General features: G+C 39.8%; 1 protein-coding gene across 1 annotated transcript in view; it reads right to left on the bottom strand.

Annotated features, from left to right (window-relative positions):
* SCN8A (sodium voltage-gated channel alpha subunit 8) overlaps positions 1–24,104 on the bottom strand; it is a 203,388-nt gene that overhangs the window by 78,623 nt on the left and 100,661 nt on the right. The window contains exons 7-12 of the mRNA XM_019623876.1: positions 21,833–22,054; positions 20,669–20,732; positions 18,587–18,728; positions 16,624–16,830; positions 15,504–15,797; positions 4,667–5,062 (exon numbers count right to left, since the gene is read on the bottom strand). Coding sequence (XP_019479421.1) covers positions 4,667–5,062; positions 15,504–15,797; positions 16,624–16,830; positions 18,587–18,728; positions 20,669–20,732; positions 21,833–22,054 — 1,325 coding nt within the window. The remainder of the gene's footprint in view (positions 1–4,666; positions 5,063–15,503; positions 15,798–16,623; positions 16,831–18,586; positions 18,729–20,668; positions 20,733–21,832; positions 22,055–24,104) is intronic.

The following is a 24,104-nucleotide window of genomic DNA, read 5'->3' as shown; positions in this document are numbered from 1 at the left end:
TTTTTATATTATGATTGGGTCATTGTCGACTTCTACATGCAGTCTCTCAGTATTCGTCAGATCAGGCTGATCAATGGAGAGTCAGAGAGCAAACATCACTGTTAACTGCCTAAGATGACATAAACTAAAACTGCCTAAAAAGAACATTACATAAAAGTGCTAAGCACCAGTTGGGGGCTAACAGAGCATCCAGAGAAAAATACATCTGTATTAAGAAAATCTAACCCGTCAAAAATCAGTGTATGAAGACTACCAAGATGGGTGGATAGTTCCTGAAGTCCACCTCCCTAGGTGAGGTTTTGAAAGCTGGGACTGAAAGTCCAGGTACTTGGCTTTCTTTCCTCCCTCCCTCCCTCCCTTCCTCCCTCTCTCCCTCCTTCCCTACCCCTTTCCTTCCTTCCTCTCCCTTTCTTTTTAATTTTTAAAAATTTGAGATAAAATGCACATAATATTCACAATTTTAACCATTTTAAAGTGTACAAGTCAGTGGCGTTTAGTATATTTATAATGTTATACAACCATCACTACTATCTAAGTCCAGAACATTTCCATCACATCAAAGAGAAACACGGTACCTGTTAGCAGTCAATCCCAATCCCTTTCTCTACCTAGCCTAAAATTTAGAGCAATTTAGAAGCGGCCTCAGAACCTAGCCATTCTGTTCAAGCCCTTTTCTCAAATTTTTATACTGTTTTGCTTTAAAATAATTGTACAATGATTTCTCCTTCTCAGACAAAGGATCTTTAGAATCTCAGAAGGAATCCCACACTCTCCAAATCAAGCAATTCAACAGAAATCCCACTGTCTACTTCTCAGGGCTAAAAAGGCCAAAAAAATATAGGAAAGGAAATGGGCCCAGTAATATGCTTCACATTTTATATATGTTATTACATTTAATCTTTACAATAGCCCTATAACAATGGTCCTTTTATCTCTTTTTTACAGATATGGAAATTGGCTTAGAGAGGTTAAGTTAACTTCCCAGGATCACATGAGTAAATCAAGAACTTGGGCCTGGATTCAAATGCTAATTCTACTGCTTACTGTGCAGTCTTGGACAAGCTACTTTATTTCTTCCTCTAAGTCTTGGTTGCCTCCTCAGTAAAATGCATACAATAGTAGGATCTACCTCAGAGGGTAGGGGCTGTGAGCACTGAGTAAGGTAATGCTTGTACATTTGCAAGCTAACATGTCATGCTTTCTGATTAGGTGTGATGTTTGGATCGTCAGTGGCGCTTGCCTTCTTTATGAGTGAAGAGCTACGATTCTCACCCACTTTTCTGGCTCAAAGATGAAGACATGGAAAAAGTCCCTTTATCCTCTGCTTCTCCAAAAAGCAAAAGTGAAAATTCCCAAACTATCAAAAAAAAAAATCACCACTCAATCACAACTGAATAATTAATGAAGATGTGACATAGTTTTTGAGGAGACTCTGGTGATATCTGGGTGTCTTTTTCTCATCGGGAATACTCTATTTCTTAATTTGAGCCCAAAGGAAAAGATATGGCATAGCCTAAGCATTAATACTGTGTGAGACCAGCTCATGGACCATCAGCGGCTCCTATGCCCATCCACAAAGCATGAATATATAACTGGAAGCATTCTCATGGTTTAGGCGAAGACAAGTTAATCCATGGCTGTGGACACATCCAAAATGTTTTGACATTAAGAATAGCTACACCCTAGTCCAAAGAGGTATTAATGGCTCAACTGACCTGGGCTGCATATACAATTATTAATGTATTGTATCCTTCTAAGATAAATGACTGCACTCCCCACTTCCCAAAGGAGCTAAAATTTAATCAGTCAGGAAGTTCTCTTTGACATCAGGAAGATCTTGGTTCAAGTTCCATTTCCACAAGTCACTAAATCTCTGAGTCTCATCCGTTAATAGGATAAACACCTACGAATAGGGTGGTTATAAGAACTAAATGAGATCTTGCATATAAAGTGCTTAGCAGAGTACAGTAAGAACTCGATGTATGGTAGCTGAATTTATTATGCCCACTCGTAGAAAACTGGAAAGAACAGGAAAGTGTAAGGAACAAAAAAAGTCACCAATAATTTTCCCTCCCAAAGGCAACTACTGTTAACTTCTAGTCAGTCATCTTTTTTCTATACGCAGTTTGATTTCATATAGATCCGAGAGCATACCACACAAACTATACGCATTCTGTTTTTGTTTTGTCTTTTTTGACCTATTAATGTAACTAAGATATTTTCTCACATCATCCACAGCTAGGAAGTGCTTCTTTATGGCTTCTAACAAAATACTTTTTCCTAATTAGGAAGCCCTTGAGAATGATAGAATCCTGCCTACATTACCTTCCTGCCACTTTGGGTCTGACCTCCTGGCCTTGGGAATCCTCAAGTCTGTCACTGTCATCACTTGAGGCCACTGCAAAGAATCTCCTCAGTGCTCACAGGGTGTTCAGTGTGCAGGCTCCCAAAAACCCAAAGGCAGTGCTCTGCCATCCACAGTGTAAGGTGGTGCAGAAAGCCGTACATGCTACAGCCATCTGCTCAACTGCCTCTCAGATTTTTCTCCCACACAACACAACAGAAGCTGCTAAAAAATAAAAAACAAAACTCCCAAGCCTGCTCAACTGCCTGAAGCCAAAGCTCAAGCTCCTTCCTGGACACCTTTTCTAATACCTTCTCTTCAAAGGAAGAGCGAGGAGTATTACTGGGCTAAATAGTTTTGTTTTAAAAACTTCCAGGATATTAATAATGAATTTGGTTCTCAGTATTTGAGTTGCCCCAACTGCATTGTCCATGCTGACCAATCCCTCATTCTCATTGATATTACCTCTTATTTTTTCAGGGAATATAATTATCTATCTAATTGTGCAGCCCAAAATTGACCTCTAGACATAGGATTAGTGAAAATCAAATCCAAATAAGATTTAAAATATAGATAATCATCTATAACATTTATTTTGACCAACTGTCTGGTTTTGGGGGGACTGTAGAATCACTGTTGTTATTATTATTGTTGACCTTAAATGAATAGCTCTCTGGGAGAGTAATGGCCATGTGACTATGCAGAGAAGACATTAAAACGGACCGAGAAACAGACGATTGGGGTTTCTGAAAGGTCTAAGATTCTGGCTCTATCAGCGACGAACTGTGTGACCTTGAAGAGCTCAAATTCTGAGCCTGCTTCCCCGCCTAAAAAACAGGAATAATCATCTATCTCCCCTTTGTCAGCCTTATAGAATTTTTATTTAGAAAAAGTTAAACTGTATGTGTAAAAGTAATTTGCAGCTTATAAAGTGCTATGCAAATGTACGGGGGAAAGTATTTTGCTTTTAAATATTGGGCTGTCGGAAAAGTCATGATGTATTTTTTCTACGTTTTTCATTGCAAAAATGCGTCATGACTTTTCCGACAACCCAATAAAAAGGCAAGGAAAGAAACGATGATCTCAAACACATCCTAATCGTCTTTTGAGTTTTTATCTACATAGTCAACAATTGCCCTCAAATGCTAAAAACAGATCATTCTGAATAATTCCACCCTTGATTGTCCAGTTTTCCTCCATGCATGCATCATGCGAATTGAAGGACTGGCTATCTTCATGCTGTGTTAAAGGAAGCTGAAGTGTTAGAACAAAACAGGTTGACATGCTATCTCAAGGAACTTATACCAGCTAAGGAGGGACTGAGGAAAGTTAAGGCATTAGAAGTAGGAAAGGATTAGGATCATGGAGGTTATCAGAATTTAAAACTAGAAAATGGTATAAACAGCTTAGAATTTAAAGAAATGCTAAGAGATGGCTTTCCCAAAGAGGGGAGCCATTCTTCAAACCCCTTGACAAGTGATTTGTGAAGCTATTATACGCAACTCCTCCAGAGCCTGACATTTGATTACATTTAAAATTCTTCTTTTGCTTCCCTTTTCCTTCCTCCCCCATACACCATGTGTTCTTGCCCCTACCTCCCACTTTTCCCTCCTTTGATTTATTTCTATCCCAATCCCTTTGCGGTCTAAGTCCAGTTTTGCAGGGGTTTCCTTAACCACTCCTAGCCTGGCTCTCCGTGGGTGGCCTCAGCACCACGTATGCACATTCCTCTTTGGGAAACTCCCATCTATCTCCTCCTTGCAGAGGAGACTTAGAAAATTATTCCAAACTATATTACTTTTGAAAATAGGAAGATAAGAGCTTTAAATTCCAAGCTGTTTCCCTAGGAGGAGACAGGACGTGGCCGGGAGAAGCAACGGTAATTCCAAACCCGCTCAGACTTGGTCATTGGTGGTGGCACGATGCTTCTGATTCCCTCTGGGCAGGGTCCACTGGCGATAGGCATAGCAGGTCGGGGGAAGGAAACAGACGGGCAGAGGCTTCCAATGATGGAGAGAAAGAGGTGAAACAAAAGGAGTTGATGGAGGAACGGGAATAGTCAGAAACAAGGAAAGACGGGGGAAACAATGGAGCAAGGAACGAAGTAAAAGAGAAAAAAAGGGACAGTAAAAGGGGGAGGACTGAAATGAGAAATAGAAACAAACCAGGAGGGAGAAAACAGGAATGGCCGGAGGGGCAGAAACAGAAGTGGGGGGCAGAGCGTGGGAGAGAGACCGGGTGGAATGAGCGAGCGGGGAGAGGAGACGGAGGGAGCGGGGCGACTGCCATGCCTAGCCTCGGTCTATATGTTTACTTCCTTACACTGTCGTCGGTAGCTGCCTTATCTATTTTCACCTCTGGCAGGAGACGCCCGCCGATGTGGGAGCCGGGCCCGCCGATGAGGGACACCACGCCGTTGCAGTCCACCGTGCTGTTGCGCTTCACGCTGCGCCGCAGGCTGGGGAAGATGCGCGAGGAGCGGCTGCCCTGGCTGTAGCCGCTGTAGCCGCTGTAGCTGCTGCGGCGCTCGCGGGCCCGGATCGGGATGAAGAGCGAGTCCCGGCGGCCCTCGCTCTCCTCCACCGTGCTGTGCTCGTCGTCCGCAAACTCGTTCTCTGAGCCGGGGTCCCGGAACCGCCCGGGCCCCCTGAAGCTGAAGATGCTGCTCTTGCTGTTGTGGCGGGAGAGGAATGGGGAGCCCGGAATGCTGAGCAGGGACTGTAGGGGCAGGAAGAGAGGGAGAGAGAGAAGTGGGGGGGCAGGCGTGAGACTCCGGGAAGCTGACCCCTTCTTTACAGGCTAAGCAAAGGCTGTTAGCTTCCCCATCCTGGCCCCATCCTTGCATTCCTTTGTCAGAACACAAGTGTTTCCAGAAAGCACTTTGGATATCGTATTTCTACGACTGTTCAGCACCCATAATTACTCAGTTCTTCTTGCCCCATATCCTTGAGATATACTTGTCTTTGACCAGTTAACCACTCAAAAAGTCTACTCTGTTCACTCATGCATTGAAACGATGCTTTTATCTCGTTCTAAGGTAGCCAAAGCACTGGGAAACACATCATGTGTCTATTTCTCATACTACGGGATCACATGGAGTGTGCCTTTAATTTACTCAAGACTTTATGCCACATTTGGCAAAAAGTTAAGAATTTAAAAGTGGATATCACTTGCCATTCTTTCAATAAGAACATGCCCTGGAGGTCTACTGCTATGCTAACAGCGGTCTTCAAGCTTTTGCGTTCCCGCCCACTCCATTTTAAAGTCAACATAAGTTTTTTTCCACCAAAAGTTTAAATATTTGTAAATTATGTAATTCTCAGCAATGGCATTTTGAAATAAAACACTTTACGATGGATTAAAATTTTTTCCTCAGTTCTTTCTTCTGAACTCATAATTCCATTCCACATTCCAGGAGAATTTTGTGATAAAGTATATTTTATATTTTAATGTATTTTATTGCTCACCTCTGAATACTTTTTTACAACAAAAAATTATAACCTGTACTTTAAAAATTAAAAATTTCCTGTGACCAAGAGTCTCTAAGAAATTTAAAAAATCTCTCCTGAATTGAGTTTTTACTAAAATTCTTAACACAATTAAGATATACAAATATATATTTTATAAATAATTATGAAGCTTAAAAAGCAAATTTTATTAAAATGTATCTCTTAATGAGATGAATGAGATTTTTCTTTTTCAATTGGTGTTTTGGTGTTTAAATATTTGTAAATAGTATTACTTATTATTAGAAAGAGACATGCTCAACAATTCCCCTCTCCCTCTTTCTAATATTCGATTTTTAAGTGCTGAGAAACCTTATTAGAGTCTTGGAACAAAAGAATTTTGTTATAGTAATATCACTCAATTCTTTGAACTCTTTTCAAATGATATACCAAAATCACATAGTAAGCTATCAGCAAAATTTATTTTAATGAGCTATTGGCTGACAATTATATAAATTAGGTCCTCTATTCAATTTTGTTGAAAGCAAAGAACTAAAAACCACCCAACTTACTAAAGGATATTTTACCTAGATATTAGAATTATTCCAATTCTTGTTTTCTGTGGATACCAAAAAGGCTTTATTCATTCTTTACTATTGTATGGGTTACTCTTATAGGGGTTACTCTTTTACTTAAAGGAATCTTATTTAATACAACAGAAAAGGTTGGAATAATCAAAATATTGTTAATTCCTATGCATCATTTGCCAACATTAATTTTTTTAATAAAATGATTTTATCTTACCACATGCTTTAAAGATATTTTCATCAAAATCTTAATGCCACAGATTTAGCTCATTTAATTTATGAAAATGTCTAATGTCCTCACTGATAAAGCAACTGGACAAATCAGACTTATTTTCATAGGAAAATGTATGACCTCATTTTTCATTTTTAATAAATGTATTAATATGTATCCCAGTGACAACCTTCTGGCTCCTGAACTTAAGATACCCCAATACCCCTGACTATAACTCTATGCTTCACTCTTAACAGAAGTGTGTAAGAGGTAAGTTCAGAAAGCCTTAAAATGGATTTACGTTTCCTGGATTAAAGAAAACTTTGTACTTTAGATTCCACACATAAGTGAGATCACATGGTATTTGTCTTTCTCAGTCTGACTTATTTCTAAAGAACAAAATAAAAGAACAAATAAAACAGAAACAGATCCATACATACGGAGAACAAACAGATGGTTTCTAGCTGGGAGGAGTGTTGAGGGACTGGGTGAAAAAGGTGAAGAGATTAAGAAGTACAAATTGGTAGTTAAAGGAGAGTCACTGGGATGTAAAGTACAGTATGGGGGAATACCATCAATAATATTGTAAAAACTATGTATAGTGTCAGATGGGTAGTAGACTTTTTGGGGGGATCACTTCATAAATTATATAAATGTCTAACCACTATCCTATACACCTGAAACTAATATAAAATAATATTGAATGCCAACTATAATTTAAAAAATATATAGTCATGGGGATGTGCAGTGCAGCATGGGGAATATAGTCAATAATGTTCTAATAACTGTGTATGGTGTCAGATGGGTAGACTTGTTGGGATTACCACTTTGTGAGTTATATAAATGTCTGATCACTATGTTGTTCTATATGCCTGAAACTAATTAAAAAAAAAAAAGCTTTGTAGACACTAATATTTTCAATTGTCCCTTTGTTTGGTACTCCAAAGATGTTTATACCTTTGAGTAATATACTACATAAGATTTGGGAGAGGTATGCCTTCCTTTTGTAAAGTGGGAGGAGGTTCTGAAAAGGGAAATGGAAAAGGAGAACCGGTGTGACTTTGGACCACAGGGCTAACCTTGGGCATTGGAATATGTAAGTTAAGGATCTGGGAATCAGGTTCCTTAAAACTAACTGTGCTTGGAAAGCGTCCATGTGTCCCAAAGGGATGTACTCCCAGTTTGAGGACCACTGCTATAAGAGAAAGAAACTTGACAAACAACTGACTTTAGACAATCCTCCTTGCTACCCTGAGATACTTAGTTTGCCCAATTAGGACTTTGAAGGAATTTTCAAAATAAATTTTTAACTATACAACATTTTTGCCTTAGCGTTTAGGCCTTAACCTTCTTATAAAATGATTCCACTGTGCAAGTTCTTTGTGGGCTGGGACTCTGCCAATATAATGTATATTATAACTATTAGATAAACCTTTTAAAATAATACTTTTGATGATAACCCGGGAATGGCTGTAGGGTTCCTCTTTAATATTTCTGTCCATATCTTTGAACTAGAACTCCATTTCTAGTTCTAGACTCAAAATGCTTCCAGTTCCAGTGTCTATAATGTACGAAGTCCCTGTGCCCCAATCAGTATATTTTCTTTGGATAGTTCTAGTTCCATCACATTCCATTCTTTCATCGGTATTTCCCTTGTTACGTAGTCTTTTCCTGCCTTGGCTCACAGCAACTCACAAATCTCTGAGACAATACATGAATTTGGTCACTGGGCGCCATATCAAGAAAACCACTAATCACAGATGATTTGATATAAACGTCACTGCTACATACATACCACATGCTGCATAAAGCCTCTAGAAAAGAGAATGCACCTCTGCAACATCTCTGACCCCTTTCCTGGTCACGAATTTGTTTTGCTCTATTGCCCCAACCCTGTACCAGAAAGGGGAAGCTACACTGGTTAGATTTCAATGAGTTCATTGAAAGGATGGGTCGCTGTGTGTTAAAAGGGCACACATATGGCCAGCTCTTATACCTCCTTCCTCCATGCTGTTGGATTGGTCAAGGGATCAGGGCTCCCTCCAAATCACTGCTTGCAGTTCCTCTTTTCACATATATGTTTGGGCAGCCTCACTGATTCAGTCCCCTGAACTAGTCCTCAGTGTGATTCACAGACCAATGTTAGTGAATGGCCTGCTATTGGTTTGCAATGAGATAAGTAGAAAAATGGAGAGAAGCATTTGGAAACTCTTACAGCACTTAGACGTCACAACATCCAAGAACGTGATCATTTTTCTAGAAATCCATTATTTTATTTTACAATTGTATCAGTTTATGAAAACTTGGGGGAAAAGGAAACTGGTCCTTCACCACAGATTGAAAAAAACTTCTCTAAACAATGTGCCCAGTGAGCTGGCCCTGGAGTGATCAGGGAGGGGGAAATATTGACTTGAGAGTTAGATAAAAGGAGAAGGTTGGGGATAAGGGTTTTTTGTTTGTTTGTTTTGTTTTTAAGATTTTTATTGCGGAATTGGGGGAGAGAAACAGACAAGTTGCTGTCCTTTTGTTCTTCAGTCTAGTTGTGGAGGACATCACTTCACTGGCTCGTGTTGGTTATCATTGTGCTCTTCCTGGGTGAGGCAGTCGCTCGCCGGCCATTGGATGGCTGCTCACGGCAGCAGCTCAGGAAAGCTCACACCCGCTGCCGGCCAGCCCCACTGCAGCCTAGGCCGTCGCCGGCGACTCACCGCAGCCCAGCTCCAGGTCGAGCTGTTGTTCACCATCTTAGCTGTAGAGGGCGCAGCATCACTGGCCCTCATGTGGGATCTGAACTGGGGCCTGGCTGCTCAGAGCTGGCATCCCAAACCAACTCCTAATGTGCCACTCATAAGCTCAGGGAATTAGGGTTTTGTATTGGTTGATTTGCATATGAAAGACACCTCCAAACAATTTGTTATCTCTAGGAATTAAGCTAGCTAGCACAGGGAGGGGCATTCTCTTTGCATTAAGCAAGGCTCCTAAAATGTCAAAGCATCCTAAAATATAGAGAATAAAGAAATTGAGATTAGGGAGGGGGGCTGGGGTGGCTACCCTCAGTAAATTATCTTCTCAGGGAATGGACTATATCAGGATTGGCTACGGGATACATGGAGGAATGGAACAAGTCATCTTTTCCCCTTCCACATTTATTGCAGTCAACTCTTGCCAATAATGGAACAAGGAATTCAAGAATAATAAATTGTTTCCTTTTAGTGTGTATTGTCTCAGGATCTTGATTTCTAAAGTTCATGGGTTACTGAATTGATCATTATCTTCCTGATCACTTTCCTATCAGTTAAGAATAGGGTTTCAGTGATGGCTCAGGATCCATGGCTCTATTAACTCTTGGGATCCAGCTAGTTAATGAGATGGGCAGGGCTTACTTCCTGTTTTCAAAATTTTTCCTGTCAACCAACCAAGAGCTTCCGGTCCTTTTCAGGTCCTTTTCAGGTAGTCACATCACAGCTACCTGAAAATACTACCTTAGGTCTAGGTGTTGGTTTGGGAAAATGGCTTTGGGGTATTCTTGATTTGACATTCCACAGAAAAATTAACTGGGGATTTAATGGCATCTATGTCAGCTGTCCGTTGGGATGAGGCTTAACAATGACTGAGATGTTTAGAATGTGATAAATTGGTAATTTAAATATTCTATTTCCATGCCATATTTCACTTTTTCTTTACTTCCTTTTTCTTTCCAATACAGCAGTGGTTCTCAAAATATGATCTGGTTGGTGATTCTTAGGGGTCCCTGTGACCCTTTAGGGGGGCTCATGAGGTCAAAACTATTTTATAATAATACTAAGACAATATCTGCCTTTATCATTCCCATTTTCTCACAACTATACAGTGGATTCTGTGAGCCTTACAGTTTCATAGTATTTAAGATTTTCCTGATGAGACTGGTAGTAATAATAATGTATGTGATATTTTTTAAAATATTGTGTGTCAGTACTTGGAAGATTTGCATAACTCAGTGAACCAGTATTTCCCATATGACCAATGCATGGTGCTACAAATCATTCATGAATTAAAGATCTGTGGTGTCAAATAAAGATCTGTGGTGCAAAATACCACAAAGGATTTTAATGTAACAGAATAGCAAGTTACTGATGCAGTTCCAGATTCCACACTGCAACTAACCATTAAAACTACTACTGTCCAGTTTTGGAATAGCATCGAGTAAGAATACTCACATTAATTGAAAAGGTTATTAAAATATTCCTCTCTTTTCCAGCTATATCTGATGAAACTAGATTTTCTTTAAATACTTCAACCAAAAAAACATATCACAACACACTGAATGCAGAAGCAGGTAGGATATTCCAGCTGTTTTCTATTAAACCACAGATTAAACAGGTGCAAAAATATAAACAGTATCACTTTTTCCACATTTTTTTTTTGTTTTGGAAAGTAGTTAATTTTTATAAAAATATGCATAATTTGTATATAATGAGCTTATCATTTTTATTTTAAAATAAATCAGTAAATAAATATTTTAAAATTTCTTAACTGTAATTTCTAATATGATAAATTAAAGGCACATTTTAAAAAGCTCTTTAGGGTTCTCAATAATTTTTAAGGCAATAAAGGGGTCCTAACGAGGCAGGGCCTGGTTGGGACCTGTCACAGTGTCCTGACCTCACCTTTCCTTGACCTATAGATCATCCCCCTGGAGCTGGAGCTTGGAATGTCCCCTGTCCCACCTGTTTTAGAAAATTACCCTGAAAACTTATGATTAATATCCTTAGGCTTATTGATCACAATCTCAATGGTCTACCAGGCTACTCTAGTCATTGTTCCTGAGGTGCTGATGCCACTGGAAAATCATCTTGCCAGAGGGGAGGTTCCATGGAGACCCCCAGGAAAGTAGTTTCTGGAGGAATGCCCGCATTGTCCCTTAAATACCCTAAACTGGCCTGGGAATGTGAAGGCAGTTTTTGGAGGTGCTAACCCGCTGTCTTCTCAGATCACCGGTGCTCTGATAATAACGCTTATTCTATAGCCCAGCTCCTGTGTCGGTCTATCGGCTGAGCAGCGCAGGCAGCTCAAGTCCCGGACTCACTTGGCCTCTGGTTTCACTAAGACCAAAAAGATAGTGAACTGCTACAATAGAATAATTAATATACTTTGCAAAAAATGGACTCAACCTACTATTTATAAACTGTCCTAAGCTTTAAAATCACAGCAGCAATTTTTTAGAGAAATAGACGGGAGATAGGTTGGGCAGATGTCTCAAGAGGATCTCAGAAGATCTGGCAGTAAAGGACACTGACATACACTAGAGCTGTGCTGTGGGAAAACTGAAGCCACATTCACTGTTAAGCCAACAGGAGAGAAGGTCAGGCTTGTGTGGGGGTGAGTGGGGAGGCGTGACGACAGGCTGCAGTGACAGGAGCACAAGCCCTGCAGTCAGAAGCACAGGGTTCAAATCCTGACTCCAGCACTTAGTAATAGTATAGCTATATAACTTTAGATAAATTAGTTAATCTCTCAAGTCCTCAATTTCCTCATTCTTCCAGATAAAATCAGAGAAACTGCAGGGGAGTTCTGGGACAAAGAATGTTACTACCATGTGGAGCATCTAAGCAAGTCTTGGCAGTCAGCCATGGCCTCTAGGAATCTACATTTTTTTTTCAGATGGGGAAATTAGAGGAAGTGAACATTTTCATGCAAAGCAGGACATCACAGAAGCCCAGATTTATTTTTTGAGCTAGAGAGCAATCAGTGCAACTCTGTGCTAAAGCGTATAGATTAATCAGGGACCATTCAGCAGCAAAGTGTTAATAGCACTAAGGTACTCATTAACTAGCTCAGTGATGGCTCACAAGACAAGGGTTGGATTACAACAAAGCTGCAATCACTTTTCCCCAAAAGAGGCTGAATGAGGAGAAAGGTGAGGTGAAGGTGAGACAGAGATGGCTCTGGACCATAAAGAAGTCCCAGAAGGGGTTACATCAGATTTATAAAAGTCCTCCATTCATTTGTCCAACAAATATCTAAATGCTAGCCATGTGCAAAGAAGCAGGCCTTGACTTTAGGGCTTTATCTAAGAGAGGGGAGGATATGAACATAAGAAAATACAGAGGGTGCCAAAAAAATGTATACACATTTTAATAAAGAAAAAAACTATTAAAATTGTAAAAATATACACTGGTAACAAAAGGTGAATACAAGTCTGCAATTACAAGAGGTGCTAAAAGTGGTTACCATCAGCGTCCAGACACTTCTGATTATGGCGAACTACTGCTTAAGCAATGCTGACCAAAGTGTCCACCTATATACATTTTTTTGGCACCCCCGGTATAATGTCACTGAGTAAAAGGTAACACATAAAGAGTTATGTATAACATATAATAGAAAGATGAAACAGTTTCCAATTGTGTGTGAAATGGGGGAGGGGTCAGGGAAGGTTTCTTGAGAGAAGGATGTGAAGAGCCAGTATGATGTGGACATTCAGAGATGGAAGAGTACGGCACCTTAGGGTGTTTCTGGAGCAAAACGGAGGGTAGGAAACACGCATCATATATGAGAAGCATGTGGTAATTCATGCGGTTTAGGTACGGGGTGCTTGGTGGGGCACAGTGGCTGCGTACTGGAAGCTGAGTCCAGGGGAAGGAGTACTATGAATTCCAGCTAAAGGGCTGGGACTTCGTTAGGAAATGGAGTAACTTTGATTAGGGGAATTCCCTCTCCCATTCTTAATAACTATTCCAAAATGTCAATATTTTCTTTAAACCCCTTACTCAACCTCTCTGTCCCTTCAATACGATTCTTAATTTCCTACATTACTGAAAACTAGAAACTGTCAGGTGTCATCTTCCTCAGCTTCCTACTCCCTATCTACACATTTAACCATGCCCATCCTCCCCTATTTTCCTGATGTTTGGGGGGTACAAAGTGCCCCTTTCCTGTTAGAGACTACATCTATTTTTACATCTTCCAAGACTGTATACTTTATTTTCTTTTCTATTCTACTCCATTTTCTACCTCGACCTCCCTTTCTGGGTTTTTCCCCTACAGGTTAAAAAAAAATGCTTATTTTTTACCCATACTTTTTACATAAGCTTGAGTGAGAAGTCTACACTCACTGTCTCCACTTCCGACTCAATACGACATCCATCCTTACGCTGGACTGAAATGTGTCTTTAAAGTTCTCAATGCCTTATATTGCCAAATCCAATAGACATCTCACAAAGCATCTCTGTTAAATTTCAAGCTACTGACCACTCCTCTGTCCTCTCCAACCCTGAGTGCTCTTGGCTTACTGAACTCTTGGTTCTCTTAGCACCTCCAATGACTGCTCATTTGTTTTCCTTTATGAGCTCCATCTCTGATGCCCATGGACACCAGTGGTCGTGTCCTTGGCCCACTGTTCTTTTACTCAACTCAATCTCTTTGAGTAAATTCATCAAGTTTCATGGTTTCAGATACCACCTCTCAATGCAGCGTCTCTTCTCTGAGCTATCATTTGACTTCATGTGTGTCTAAAAGACCTCTCTCTATTTGGTTATCCAACAAGTAATTCAACTTGGGATGTCCAAAGCGGAACGTACTTTTCTTCTAAACCCAGAATGTCCTTTCTTCTGTCTGACCGCTCCCTCACAACAAACACATACATTACTTAATCAATTGTTGCTTATCCTTTATTTACCTTCCCCAGAAAATCTTCGCAGAACCTCTAGGTTGGGACAGATCTGTGCCTTCCAAAACACCCCAGCATATCTCAATGATGGAATAATGCGTTGATGCTATTACACAAAGAACTTTTAAATGTATCTGGCTGCTCCTCTATACTCTAGCTCCCTAGGACAGGGATGGTACTTTAACAACCTTTTAATCTCTAGGATCTGGCACAATCCTTGACACATGGTAGGTACTCCATAACTGCCTGGTGGTGAACAACGAGAGCTATGTTTTAGGAGCCATCTGCTGACAGTACATAAAATGCAAAGGAGAGGGAGAAAGACCAGAGGAAACAAAATTATGGTGGATAACTACAGGAGAAATAATAAGAAAGTCTGAACTAAGATAGGATTAATAGGAATAGAAAGAAGGGGATGCACATGAGGGATTTTGCTGTGATAAAATGAATAGGACTAGCAAAAGACTGAACTGGGAGGTGAGAGATGCAAAAAAGAGGCACAATGAAAGGATCCCTGGGAAACAAGAACAGACTGGATACAATACCATAATCAGTAACTGCAACTATTCTATACCTTATAAACTTTCCAGCATTCCTTTAAAATGGGGATTTAAATGGCCTAAGAATTGAATTTTGGTGGTGTTCTTTGAAATCCACATATGATCTATTATATAATGATATTTATAGTAATAGAATGCTCAATAATTACACATAAGTCTTTCCCTCCTCTTTCTCTTAGTCTTCCCATTTATCAAAGTTGGGTAAAATGGAGTCTTGTAATCTGCCATAGGCTAATTTATCAGCATGACATTATATATCTAGGATAATTAATTACTAGAACTAGCCACACTCAAATAAGGTGACCTAAAGAGTTTCATCACTTTATTTTTCAAACCTACAATTACATGTAATTCTTAAACAGAGGTGTTTGAGCTAAATTCTGATGTTCAGATGCCAGGAGGAGAAAAGTTCTTCCTGATGCTTTAGAACATAGGCTTGCTGGTGTGACACAAAGTCTGCAAAGGTCATCACATTGTCCTAGGGCTGGCTTTAGAGCAGAGAAGGGAGGGCAGGATTAGGGCAGAGGAAGGTCCTAATATGCCAGTAACAAACACTTCCTCCTACAGGAGAACAATGTGGAGTAGGAGAGGCAGGCCTGAGGGTGCAGGGATGGGTCTGAAAATGTAAAGCCAAAGGGGAATATGTGAATCAAGTGAGATTAGGAAACCTGGAATTTCTTAGGCTGTCTGACCCAGTGCAAAGAGCTCACCTGATTCATGATGGAAAATTTCCTTCCTATCCTGTTGTCTGGCAGTCGAAAGCCCTTCCTCCGCATACCATCTTCTGACTCTGACTTAAACACCTTCTCAGGATCCCCTTTCTCCTCCCCTTCAGAGAGTTCCTTTTGCTTCTTCTTCTTTCTTCTGTTACGTCTTTCCTTGGCACTCTTGGAACTGAGTTTAGAAATTTCAGATGAGCTCCGAGGAGAGCCTACGCCTTCTTCGCCTTCTTCCTCTATGGCGTCTTCTGAGACAGTTCCTGCTGAAGTGGCCATCGCAGCAGCCTAAGAACGGAACCATAGCAACAGACCAGATCAGAAGCAGTTACCTAGAGCCACCCAAAGATCCTTTCCTTTCCCTTAGATAGGGAAAGGAGGGAAATAGGAGGAGGAAAACCAGTCTGTCAGAGGAGACTGTGACCAGGGCCTGGCTGTCTCCGTATTCTAGTTGAATTTGTATGATGGCACACAGTCCTGAGTCATCAGAGCAGAACCCAATGGTGAGAACTTTGGGATTTATTCTCTTGAGTACCTCAGATAAGAACTTGGCTGCATTCTTGATGTCAAATGATCCTTTCTGAACAACGCTGAAAATGAATGCTAAGAAACTATATTGTACCTATGGGACCCACAATAGAAAAATACATGTATATTTGGATAAGGATAATTAGGGTGGTGGGATTACAGGTTTGTTTTTCAAATTTTACTTTACTATTTTACCTGTACCTTCTATTCAATTACAATCAATCCTTTTTATGACCACAGAGAATCTCTGAAGGAAATCCTAATATTTTCAACAACAAAAAGGCTATGCTTACAGGAAGCACTATATAGATTGCTCTGGTCCCTTTTTTCTCCCCAGCTACCATGGCAGTTGAACACTGAACAGTTGAGAAATTCAACAAAAGATCATATTAACAAATAATTGGCCATTAATACAAATGAAATAATTGAACCAACCATCTGCAGTTGTTACTTGCGTTATTTTAATCAGATCGATGACTTCTATTTGACAATGTGCCTAGAAAAGATCAACTGGATAGGCAATCAGACGGGGCCTTAGTCATGGCGACCTGGCAGGAAGGACTATTGCAAAGAATTGATCACCAACCTGAGCCTCTTCCTGTTGTTTCTTAAGTTGCTCCAACATTGCTTTGAATTCAGCCTCCTTCTGCTCTGCCTCCTCCAGTGTTGCCTGATTCTGCTCTTCATAAGCCATGGCCACCACAGCCAAGATCAAGTTCACCAGATAGAAAGAACCCACAAAGATGACCAAGACAAAGAAGATCATGTATGTTTTCCCAGCTGCTCGTAAAGTCTGTAAAGACAAAGATAATTTTTTGAGTCACTTGCATTAAGTGATTCAGGTTGAATATTCCTCTGTAGGGGCATTACTGCATTTTGAACAGGACAGTCCTTCACTGCGTGGTACTCTTTCATACTGCAGAGCACTTAACATCCCCCATGCCCAAATGGCCTCTCCTGGCCTCAACTCACTGTAAACGTCAGTAATACTTCCCATTCACTGTCACAAAAAACGTCCTTTTCCATTTCCAAATACAATTAATATACTCCTTTCATAGACAGATGCTTGATTTTTTTTTCAAAGGAAAAAATTGCTCTGGGCTAAGAATTATATTTGCCTTTGTCAGTTGGTTCTAAAACAAGTATAAAGAAAATAATACAACACTTCAGCTCATTTATCTACTAGTCCCCCAAGAGCATTAACAGAGAAATTCCATTTCTGGGATCATTTCCAAGTCACAGGAAGGCCCCATCTTGAGTGACATCCTTCTTTATCCTTTTGTAATAGGATGGCCCTTTAAAGAGGAATATGGTATAAAGGATAGTGGGGGGAAAAGAAAAAGGAAGAAGCATCCTAGGACTTCCTTTCACTGGCAGTGAGCAAACAGACATCAAAGAACAATTGGGTTTTAGGTTATGCATACATGACCCACTATTACCCAATAAAGTTTTCATCTTTATTCTTTTCAACCACAAATATTTAATGGAATTTAACATCAACCATAAATATTCCTTAGGGGATTTGAATTAGAAGCTTCCCTTGAAGAGGTTCCTGAGGGGACATGTTTCTCATTCTCAAACTAAGTGACATCATCAAATGTTAGAGTCAAATAGAAAACACTGCATTGTCATAAAATTTCTCAGCTGGAAGACTCTTGGCAATAATCTAGACTAACTTCTCTATCACAACCAGCAGAGTTAAATGAAGTGCCCAGAATTACTGATGTGACCCAAGAGAATGGTCCTGACCTTTTTAAAGATCTGTCACAACCTGCTTGAACAAGTCCAAATGTGTTACAAATCTCAAAAATATTGATATATTTAGATTCCAAGGTCCTTGTGGATAGAAATCTCATCTTTATAATGTCTAGCATAGTGCCTTGCACAATATGTTTAATTAATATTTCTTTAAAAGGTGCCATATGGACTCATGTCCTGTTAGGGAGACCACTTCATAGTTGGTGTAGAGGCCTGACCACCGCACTGTATTTCTGAAGCTGATGTTGAATAATATTGTATGTCAACTATAATTATATATACATATAGTCACGGGACATGGAGTAGAGAGTGAGAATGGAATCAATGGAATTGTAATAGATAAGCATGATATCGGGGGTGGGAGGGCAGTAGATGGGGGAAGGGGGGTTGTTACTTTGTGAGGGTGAAAAGGGTAACTATTGCATTGTTCTGTACATCTGAAACTAACAACAACAACAACAACAACAACAACAACAAAAGGTGCCCCAAACCCAAAAATCCAAAAGCAGAAATATGGCAGATGGTCTGGTGAACCAATAGGAAATAGGTAGACATAGCAAATTCCCAGTTCAGGCAAGAGGCTGTGAGCCTTTATAGCTATACATGACTGAGCATTAAAGAGCATAAAGAAACAGGGACAAGAGCCGGGAGAATACACTTAATTTTATAAACCAGAGAAATACCATCCTAAGATGACTGTATAATGTCTTCACTAAAGGTCTCTTACATAGAATTTCCCCAACCCCACATATCTTCATGCAAATTTTATCAAAGGAAGAGCTATTACTTACCAATTGATACAAGTTTTCCCAGTAGTCCTGGGTCATCAGGCGAAATAATGCCAAGAAGGCCCAGCTGAAAGTGTCAAAGCTTGTGTAACCATAGTTGGGGTTCCTTCCAGCTTTCATACACTGGTATCCCTCTGGGCATTGCCTGAGGAAAGAAAGCGAAATTCAGGACTTTACAACCTAATTCTACCCAGTCATCAGCTTTAAGTCATCTCCATGACCTTGCAGGTAATAAATAACCATCTATAGAGGCAGGCCAACAAATGGGAATTAAAAAAAAAAAAGAAGAACAGAAAGAAAGAAAGGAAGAAAGAAAGAAAGAAAGAAAGATAGAAAGAAAGAAAGAAAGAAAGAAAGAAAGAAAGAAAGAAAGAAAGAAAGAAAGAAAGAAAGAAAGAAAGAAAAGAAAAGAAAAGAAAAAGAGGAAGGAAATAAAGTAAAGTAGCCAGGTCAATTTTCCAAAGAATGATGTCCCGAGGACAGGCAAGGATCAGAATCACCTGGCATGCCTCTTAAAAATGCTGATTTCTGTGTCCTACCCTAGACCTGGGAATAAAAGCTCTGGATATGGAATCCGTGAACCTGCATGTTTAAGAGGCACACCAGGGGATTCTTAGATTTGACAAAGTGTGAGAAGCACTGTCCTTGATTCACATCAATGCACAATTCAATCAAGTTCAACTAAGCTACTATCCCAAATGACAAATGGCTAGAAGTTCCTCTTTATTATCTCCGTTCTCTTAATACTCACTGTGACAACCTATGTAATACTGGGGTTTTCAGTGATCTGGGTTATAACAGTTCTTCTGCTTTGAGACTCATCAGATATTTATTTCAATGTAATTTCTAGTTATCTACTTCAACACAGAAATTAAATGGACTTCAGTTGTCATGGTCATCTTAAAACACCAGTTCCCTGAATAATGACACTACACCCTACATTTATATAGCTTTCTGTTTACAAAGCACGTTCATGTATATTATCCTTATAGTAATCCTTTGAAGAAGTGAGGATTTATTAAGTCCACTTTATAGATGAAGAAACTGAGTCTCGCATAAGTTAAATGGCTTGCCCAAAGTCTTAGAACTAGAAGTAGCAGAACCAGGACTTAAATTACGTTGCTGCATACTCATGCTCATAGCAGCATTACTCACAATAGCTAAAACATGGAAGCAACCCAAATATCCACAAACAGACGAATGGAAAAACAAAATGTGGTTTTGTTCCACACAATGGAATATTATTCAGCCTTAAAAAGGAAGGAAATTCTGACAAATATTATAACATGGGTGAACCTTGAGGACATCATGCTAAGTGAAATTTCAGCCAGTCCCAAAAAGACAACTACTGTATGATTCCACTTATATAAGGTACTTATAGTGGTCAAATCATAGAAACAGAAAGTAGAATGGTGGTTGCTGCATGCTGGGGGGAAGTAGGGAGTGGGGGTTATTGTTTAATGGGTATAGAATTTCATTAATGGAAAGATGACGTTTCATTCATTTATATTGGAAGTTTCATTCATGGGAAGGTGAAGAGTTCTGGCAATGGATGGTGGTGATGGCTGCACAACAAGGTGAATGTACTTAATACCACCGAACTGTACATTTAAAATGGTTAAGAGAATAAATTTTGTTATATGTGTTTTACAATTAAAAAAAAATTGACAAAAGATACTATGTTGCTACTCTTCCCTCTCCCATGCTGTCAGGCCTAGCATAGTTTGGGTCACCTTCGGGTGCTCCCTAGCACTAAAATGGTATCTTTACTCCATATTTTATTGGTTATTATGATACAATGAGGGGAGTCTACAAGAGATAAGCAAAATACCTGGTGTTACAGATTCTCTCCTTAGCCTTTTACATCTTTGATTTTGGCTTGAGACTATAGGCACATTGAGCTACTAGTGAAATGTCAACTTTGTATGGACAGATATGAAACGGAAAGAAGAAAATCTGAGTCAACCAGTACATTAGACCCAATTAGGGTCTCCTACTTGAGCACAAAGAAAAGTGAAAATATTGCCCATTTTTATCTGACAAATTATTTTAAGGGAGGAGAATAAAATTAGGTGAGCTACTTACCCAGCATCAGAACTGTTCCCACAGAGTAAAGGTTCTAGCATGCCAGGAACCGTGTAAAAATTTGCTAGAAAAGTTTGAAGAGGCAGGAAATGAATAAGGCAGATTTAAGTGAATGAGAAAATAAGGTTACACTGTTCCTAACTAGACCCCGGCAGAAACAGTTATTGATTTCAGCTCATATAAATCTTTTCTGACATCAGTGAAACCTGATAAGAATTCTTTCCCATTATTTTCCTATATATGTACATTTAAAAATTAAAGATGCTACTGTAAAGCCCTTAGTGCAATGTTCTTTTCACAGACACCTGACTTCCACTTGTACTTCAAATGTAAATGCTAAGTTCTAGTACTTGAATTAAAGGGGTCTCAAAGAGAGTTTTTTGAGTTCTTTACCCCTTTATACAACTTGATCATTCTATCCTTATAACTGTTCTTTACCAAAGATAAACTAGAAATCCTCATTGATCACCAGTTACCATGTCCTATATTAAATTAGGAGGCATGTTTCCCTTTCCTGTATGTGTCCCTGAAATCCCCTTTGCAATATTTTCTTATAGTTACTTAACTGTCTTTATTTCCTTAAGAGTGACTAATAGTGACATTGCTAACTTTTCCCCATTCTTTTATGGAAGTACTACTACACCAAACGTTCCTTAGTGTAAGACCCAAGTGCTCTGGTTCCTGAAATGAAATGATTAAAACTTCTTCTTAACAGTAATAGGATCAAATGGTGCCTTAGAGATTACCTGACTCCCTAGACCAGATTGATGATTAAAGTCTTGCAGTATTAAAAAAGCTTACTAGGTATATTCTGGACCAAATGTTTGAAGAGCCCAGGTAACCTATCTAGGGAAAAAAGGATTGCTATCCAGCGGCTAAGTCTGATTTTCAAAGCAAAAGTTTAGGGGTACATGGGCCAAAGCTATAAAGTTTCATTTTGGGTTTTAAAGGGAGAGAAGAGAGAGAAGGAGAAGTGACTAATGTCTGAGAGCTTCTGAACACAATCCTACCTCGAGGGAAGAGAAGGACTTCCCAAGGCTATTTCCAGTAACACTGGCATGCCTTTCTGGCCCCAACTACTTTTTAAAGCCCAGTGGTGGCTTCTGACCATGTACACTACAGACAGATTTTTCTTTCTCTTCTTGCAGAGAAGGGGCCACCTACTTTTATTGTTGATATACTCTTCCCAATCAAAGCCTTTGGTGCCATTCTCAAGATAGCTATCATTGAAGTTTATGGGCCACACAACACACTTGTTTCGCAGGTTTCCCATGAACAGCTGCAGTCCGATCAAGGCAAAAACACTCAGGCAGAACACTGTCAGGATCATCACATCTGACAGCTTCTTCACAGACTGAATTAGGGCACCCACAATGGTCTTCAGGCCTGAGGAGATAGAACCCCCAGAATCAGAATCACCCCATAGCCCTCCCCACCTCCCCTGGCCTCCCTCTTAGCTACTAGCTTCCACTCCTCCCCATAGCACCACCCTTGAAACATGGCCACTTTATCTTTTTATACCACGAGAATAACAATGGGTCAGCAATATTGTCAATTTTTCCAGAAGTATCCATTTTTAAGTCAATAATTTTTAAAAAGGAAAAAAGAAAGTTCCTTCTCCAACATGTGGTTCATTTGTCCCCGGAAGTACTTTCCAGTCTCTGACTGCTTCTCAGCTCCTAAATGAGGCAAGCGCTTCTTACTTGCCTCAGGGCCTTCGTGTGTGCTGTTCCTTCTGCCTGGAATGCTCCCTTCCCTTCCCCTGTCCTTCTTGTCTCGCTCCTATTCACCTTCCGGTCTCAGCTTAAATATCAATTCCCCCAGAAAGCCTTTCCTGGTGTTACAGCTCTTCTCCTTCCCCCATTATTATTAGTATTTTAATAGCACCGTATATTTTCCTCTGTAGCATTTATCATGGTTGTAATTAATTATTTATGTCTGTCTTGTTCACAGATGTATCTATACTTCCTAGCCCACAGCAGGTCCTCAGTAAATATCAGCTGAATAAACAAATGGAAAAATCAGGAATTGAAGAGGCTTCCAGGTTGGAAAGAGAACTACTGGAAATTTAAAGCCAATAATAAGTGAGATGGTACAACAGCATTTTCCCAAGAGCTCTGGAAATGCCAACGCATTGAAAGATTAATTATTATCAATTGAGTATTTATGGTTTGTCTTTTCATTTAAACATACAGCTTCTCTGTATCACATATATGCCCTGTTCTCTACAACTGACCTTTTTTCTGTCCTAGGTTTGAAAACAAACAAACAATAAAAACCATATAACCTACTTGAATTTGAGGTTTAAATGCAAGCCACTGGTTCAAATTTGGACCTGTAGGTAGATTTTTTTAACTGCACAGAGAAAGATCAGTGATAGGAGACACAGCAAAACATGGTTATGGATTCATAATGTTCGGGTCAAACCTGAGTCTACATGGCTCTCCTGGGCATGCCCAGACATGAGGCTATCTAGAGGGCACAGCCAACAAAGCGCTGGGCACTCCTGGGGTGCCCATGCACCAGCATGGACAGGAGGCAGACACAGGGCCTTGACACACAGGCCTCAAGAGGGATCTCCTTGCTGATCTACTTCTGAAGGCAAGAATATTGGACAGCAATTCAAGGGAAATCCCACTCCTGGCTTTGAAGTGTGGGGCTGGGTAGATAATTACTAATCTAACCAGGTTATACCACTAACTTTACGACCTGAGCAATACACTTAACTTCTTAGAGTATCAGTATTTTCATCATTAAAATGGAGATAATTATAGTTGAATATAATAGGATGTTGTGAGGATTCAGCATGATTCATAGAAACACTTAACACAGCACCTGGTACACAGTACATGACTCAAATGTTATCCATTTTTGTCTGAACCTCAGTTTACTCATCTATAAAAAGGTATTTAGAATACCAGCCTCATTGGGTTGTTGTGAGGTTTAAATTAAGATAATGACTACAAAATACCAATTAAAGTACCTGGCACTTAACACTTGTTTGCTATCACTATTATACATATACTGCCCTCAAAGAGATCTGATTGGGATAATAACACTGCATGGCTGACCTTGTTATGATGGTGATCTAATGGGAAACACGGACATGACTCTTCTTTTGCAAGCAATACCCTAGAATCTTCAAAGTTGAGTCCAATAGAATGTCCTATCTGAGTCCAGTAGTGGTAATGGATGCTGTGCGTAGCACAGGACCTGCCACAAAGCAGGCACTTAATATATTTTCATTGAAAGAGTAAATGAATGAGAAATTTTCTTTCCTCTCACAGATATCCTGAAAGGGATCAAAGAGAAGTTAAAGAAAAGAGCCAAGGACTGGCCAAGTGGCATGATGGTTAAGAGCTGGCTTGGGACGCCAGAGGGCCCCGGTTCGGATCCCACATATGAGGGCCAGTGACACTGCCCTCTACAGCTAAGA

Source organism: Hipposideros armiger, unplaced genomic scaffold, assembly GCF_001890085.2.
Source record: "Hipposideros armiger isolate ML-2016 unplaced genomic scaffold, ASM189008v1 scaffold_569, whole genome shotgun sequence".
Classification (NCBI taxonomy): Eukaryota; Metazoa; Chordata; class Mammalia; order Chiroptera; family Hipposideridae; genus Hipposideros; species Hipposideros armiger.
Note: the sequence above shows the minus strand (reverse complement) of the source record. Positions and strands in the feature narration are given on the sequence as shown.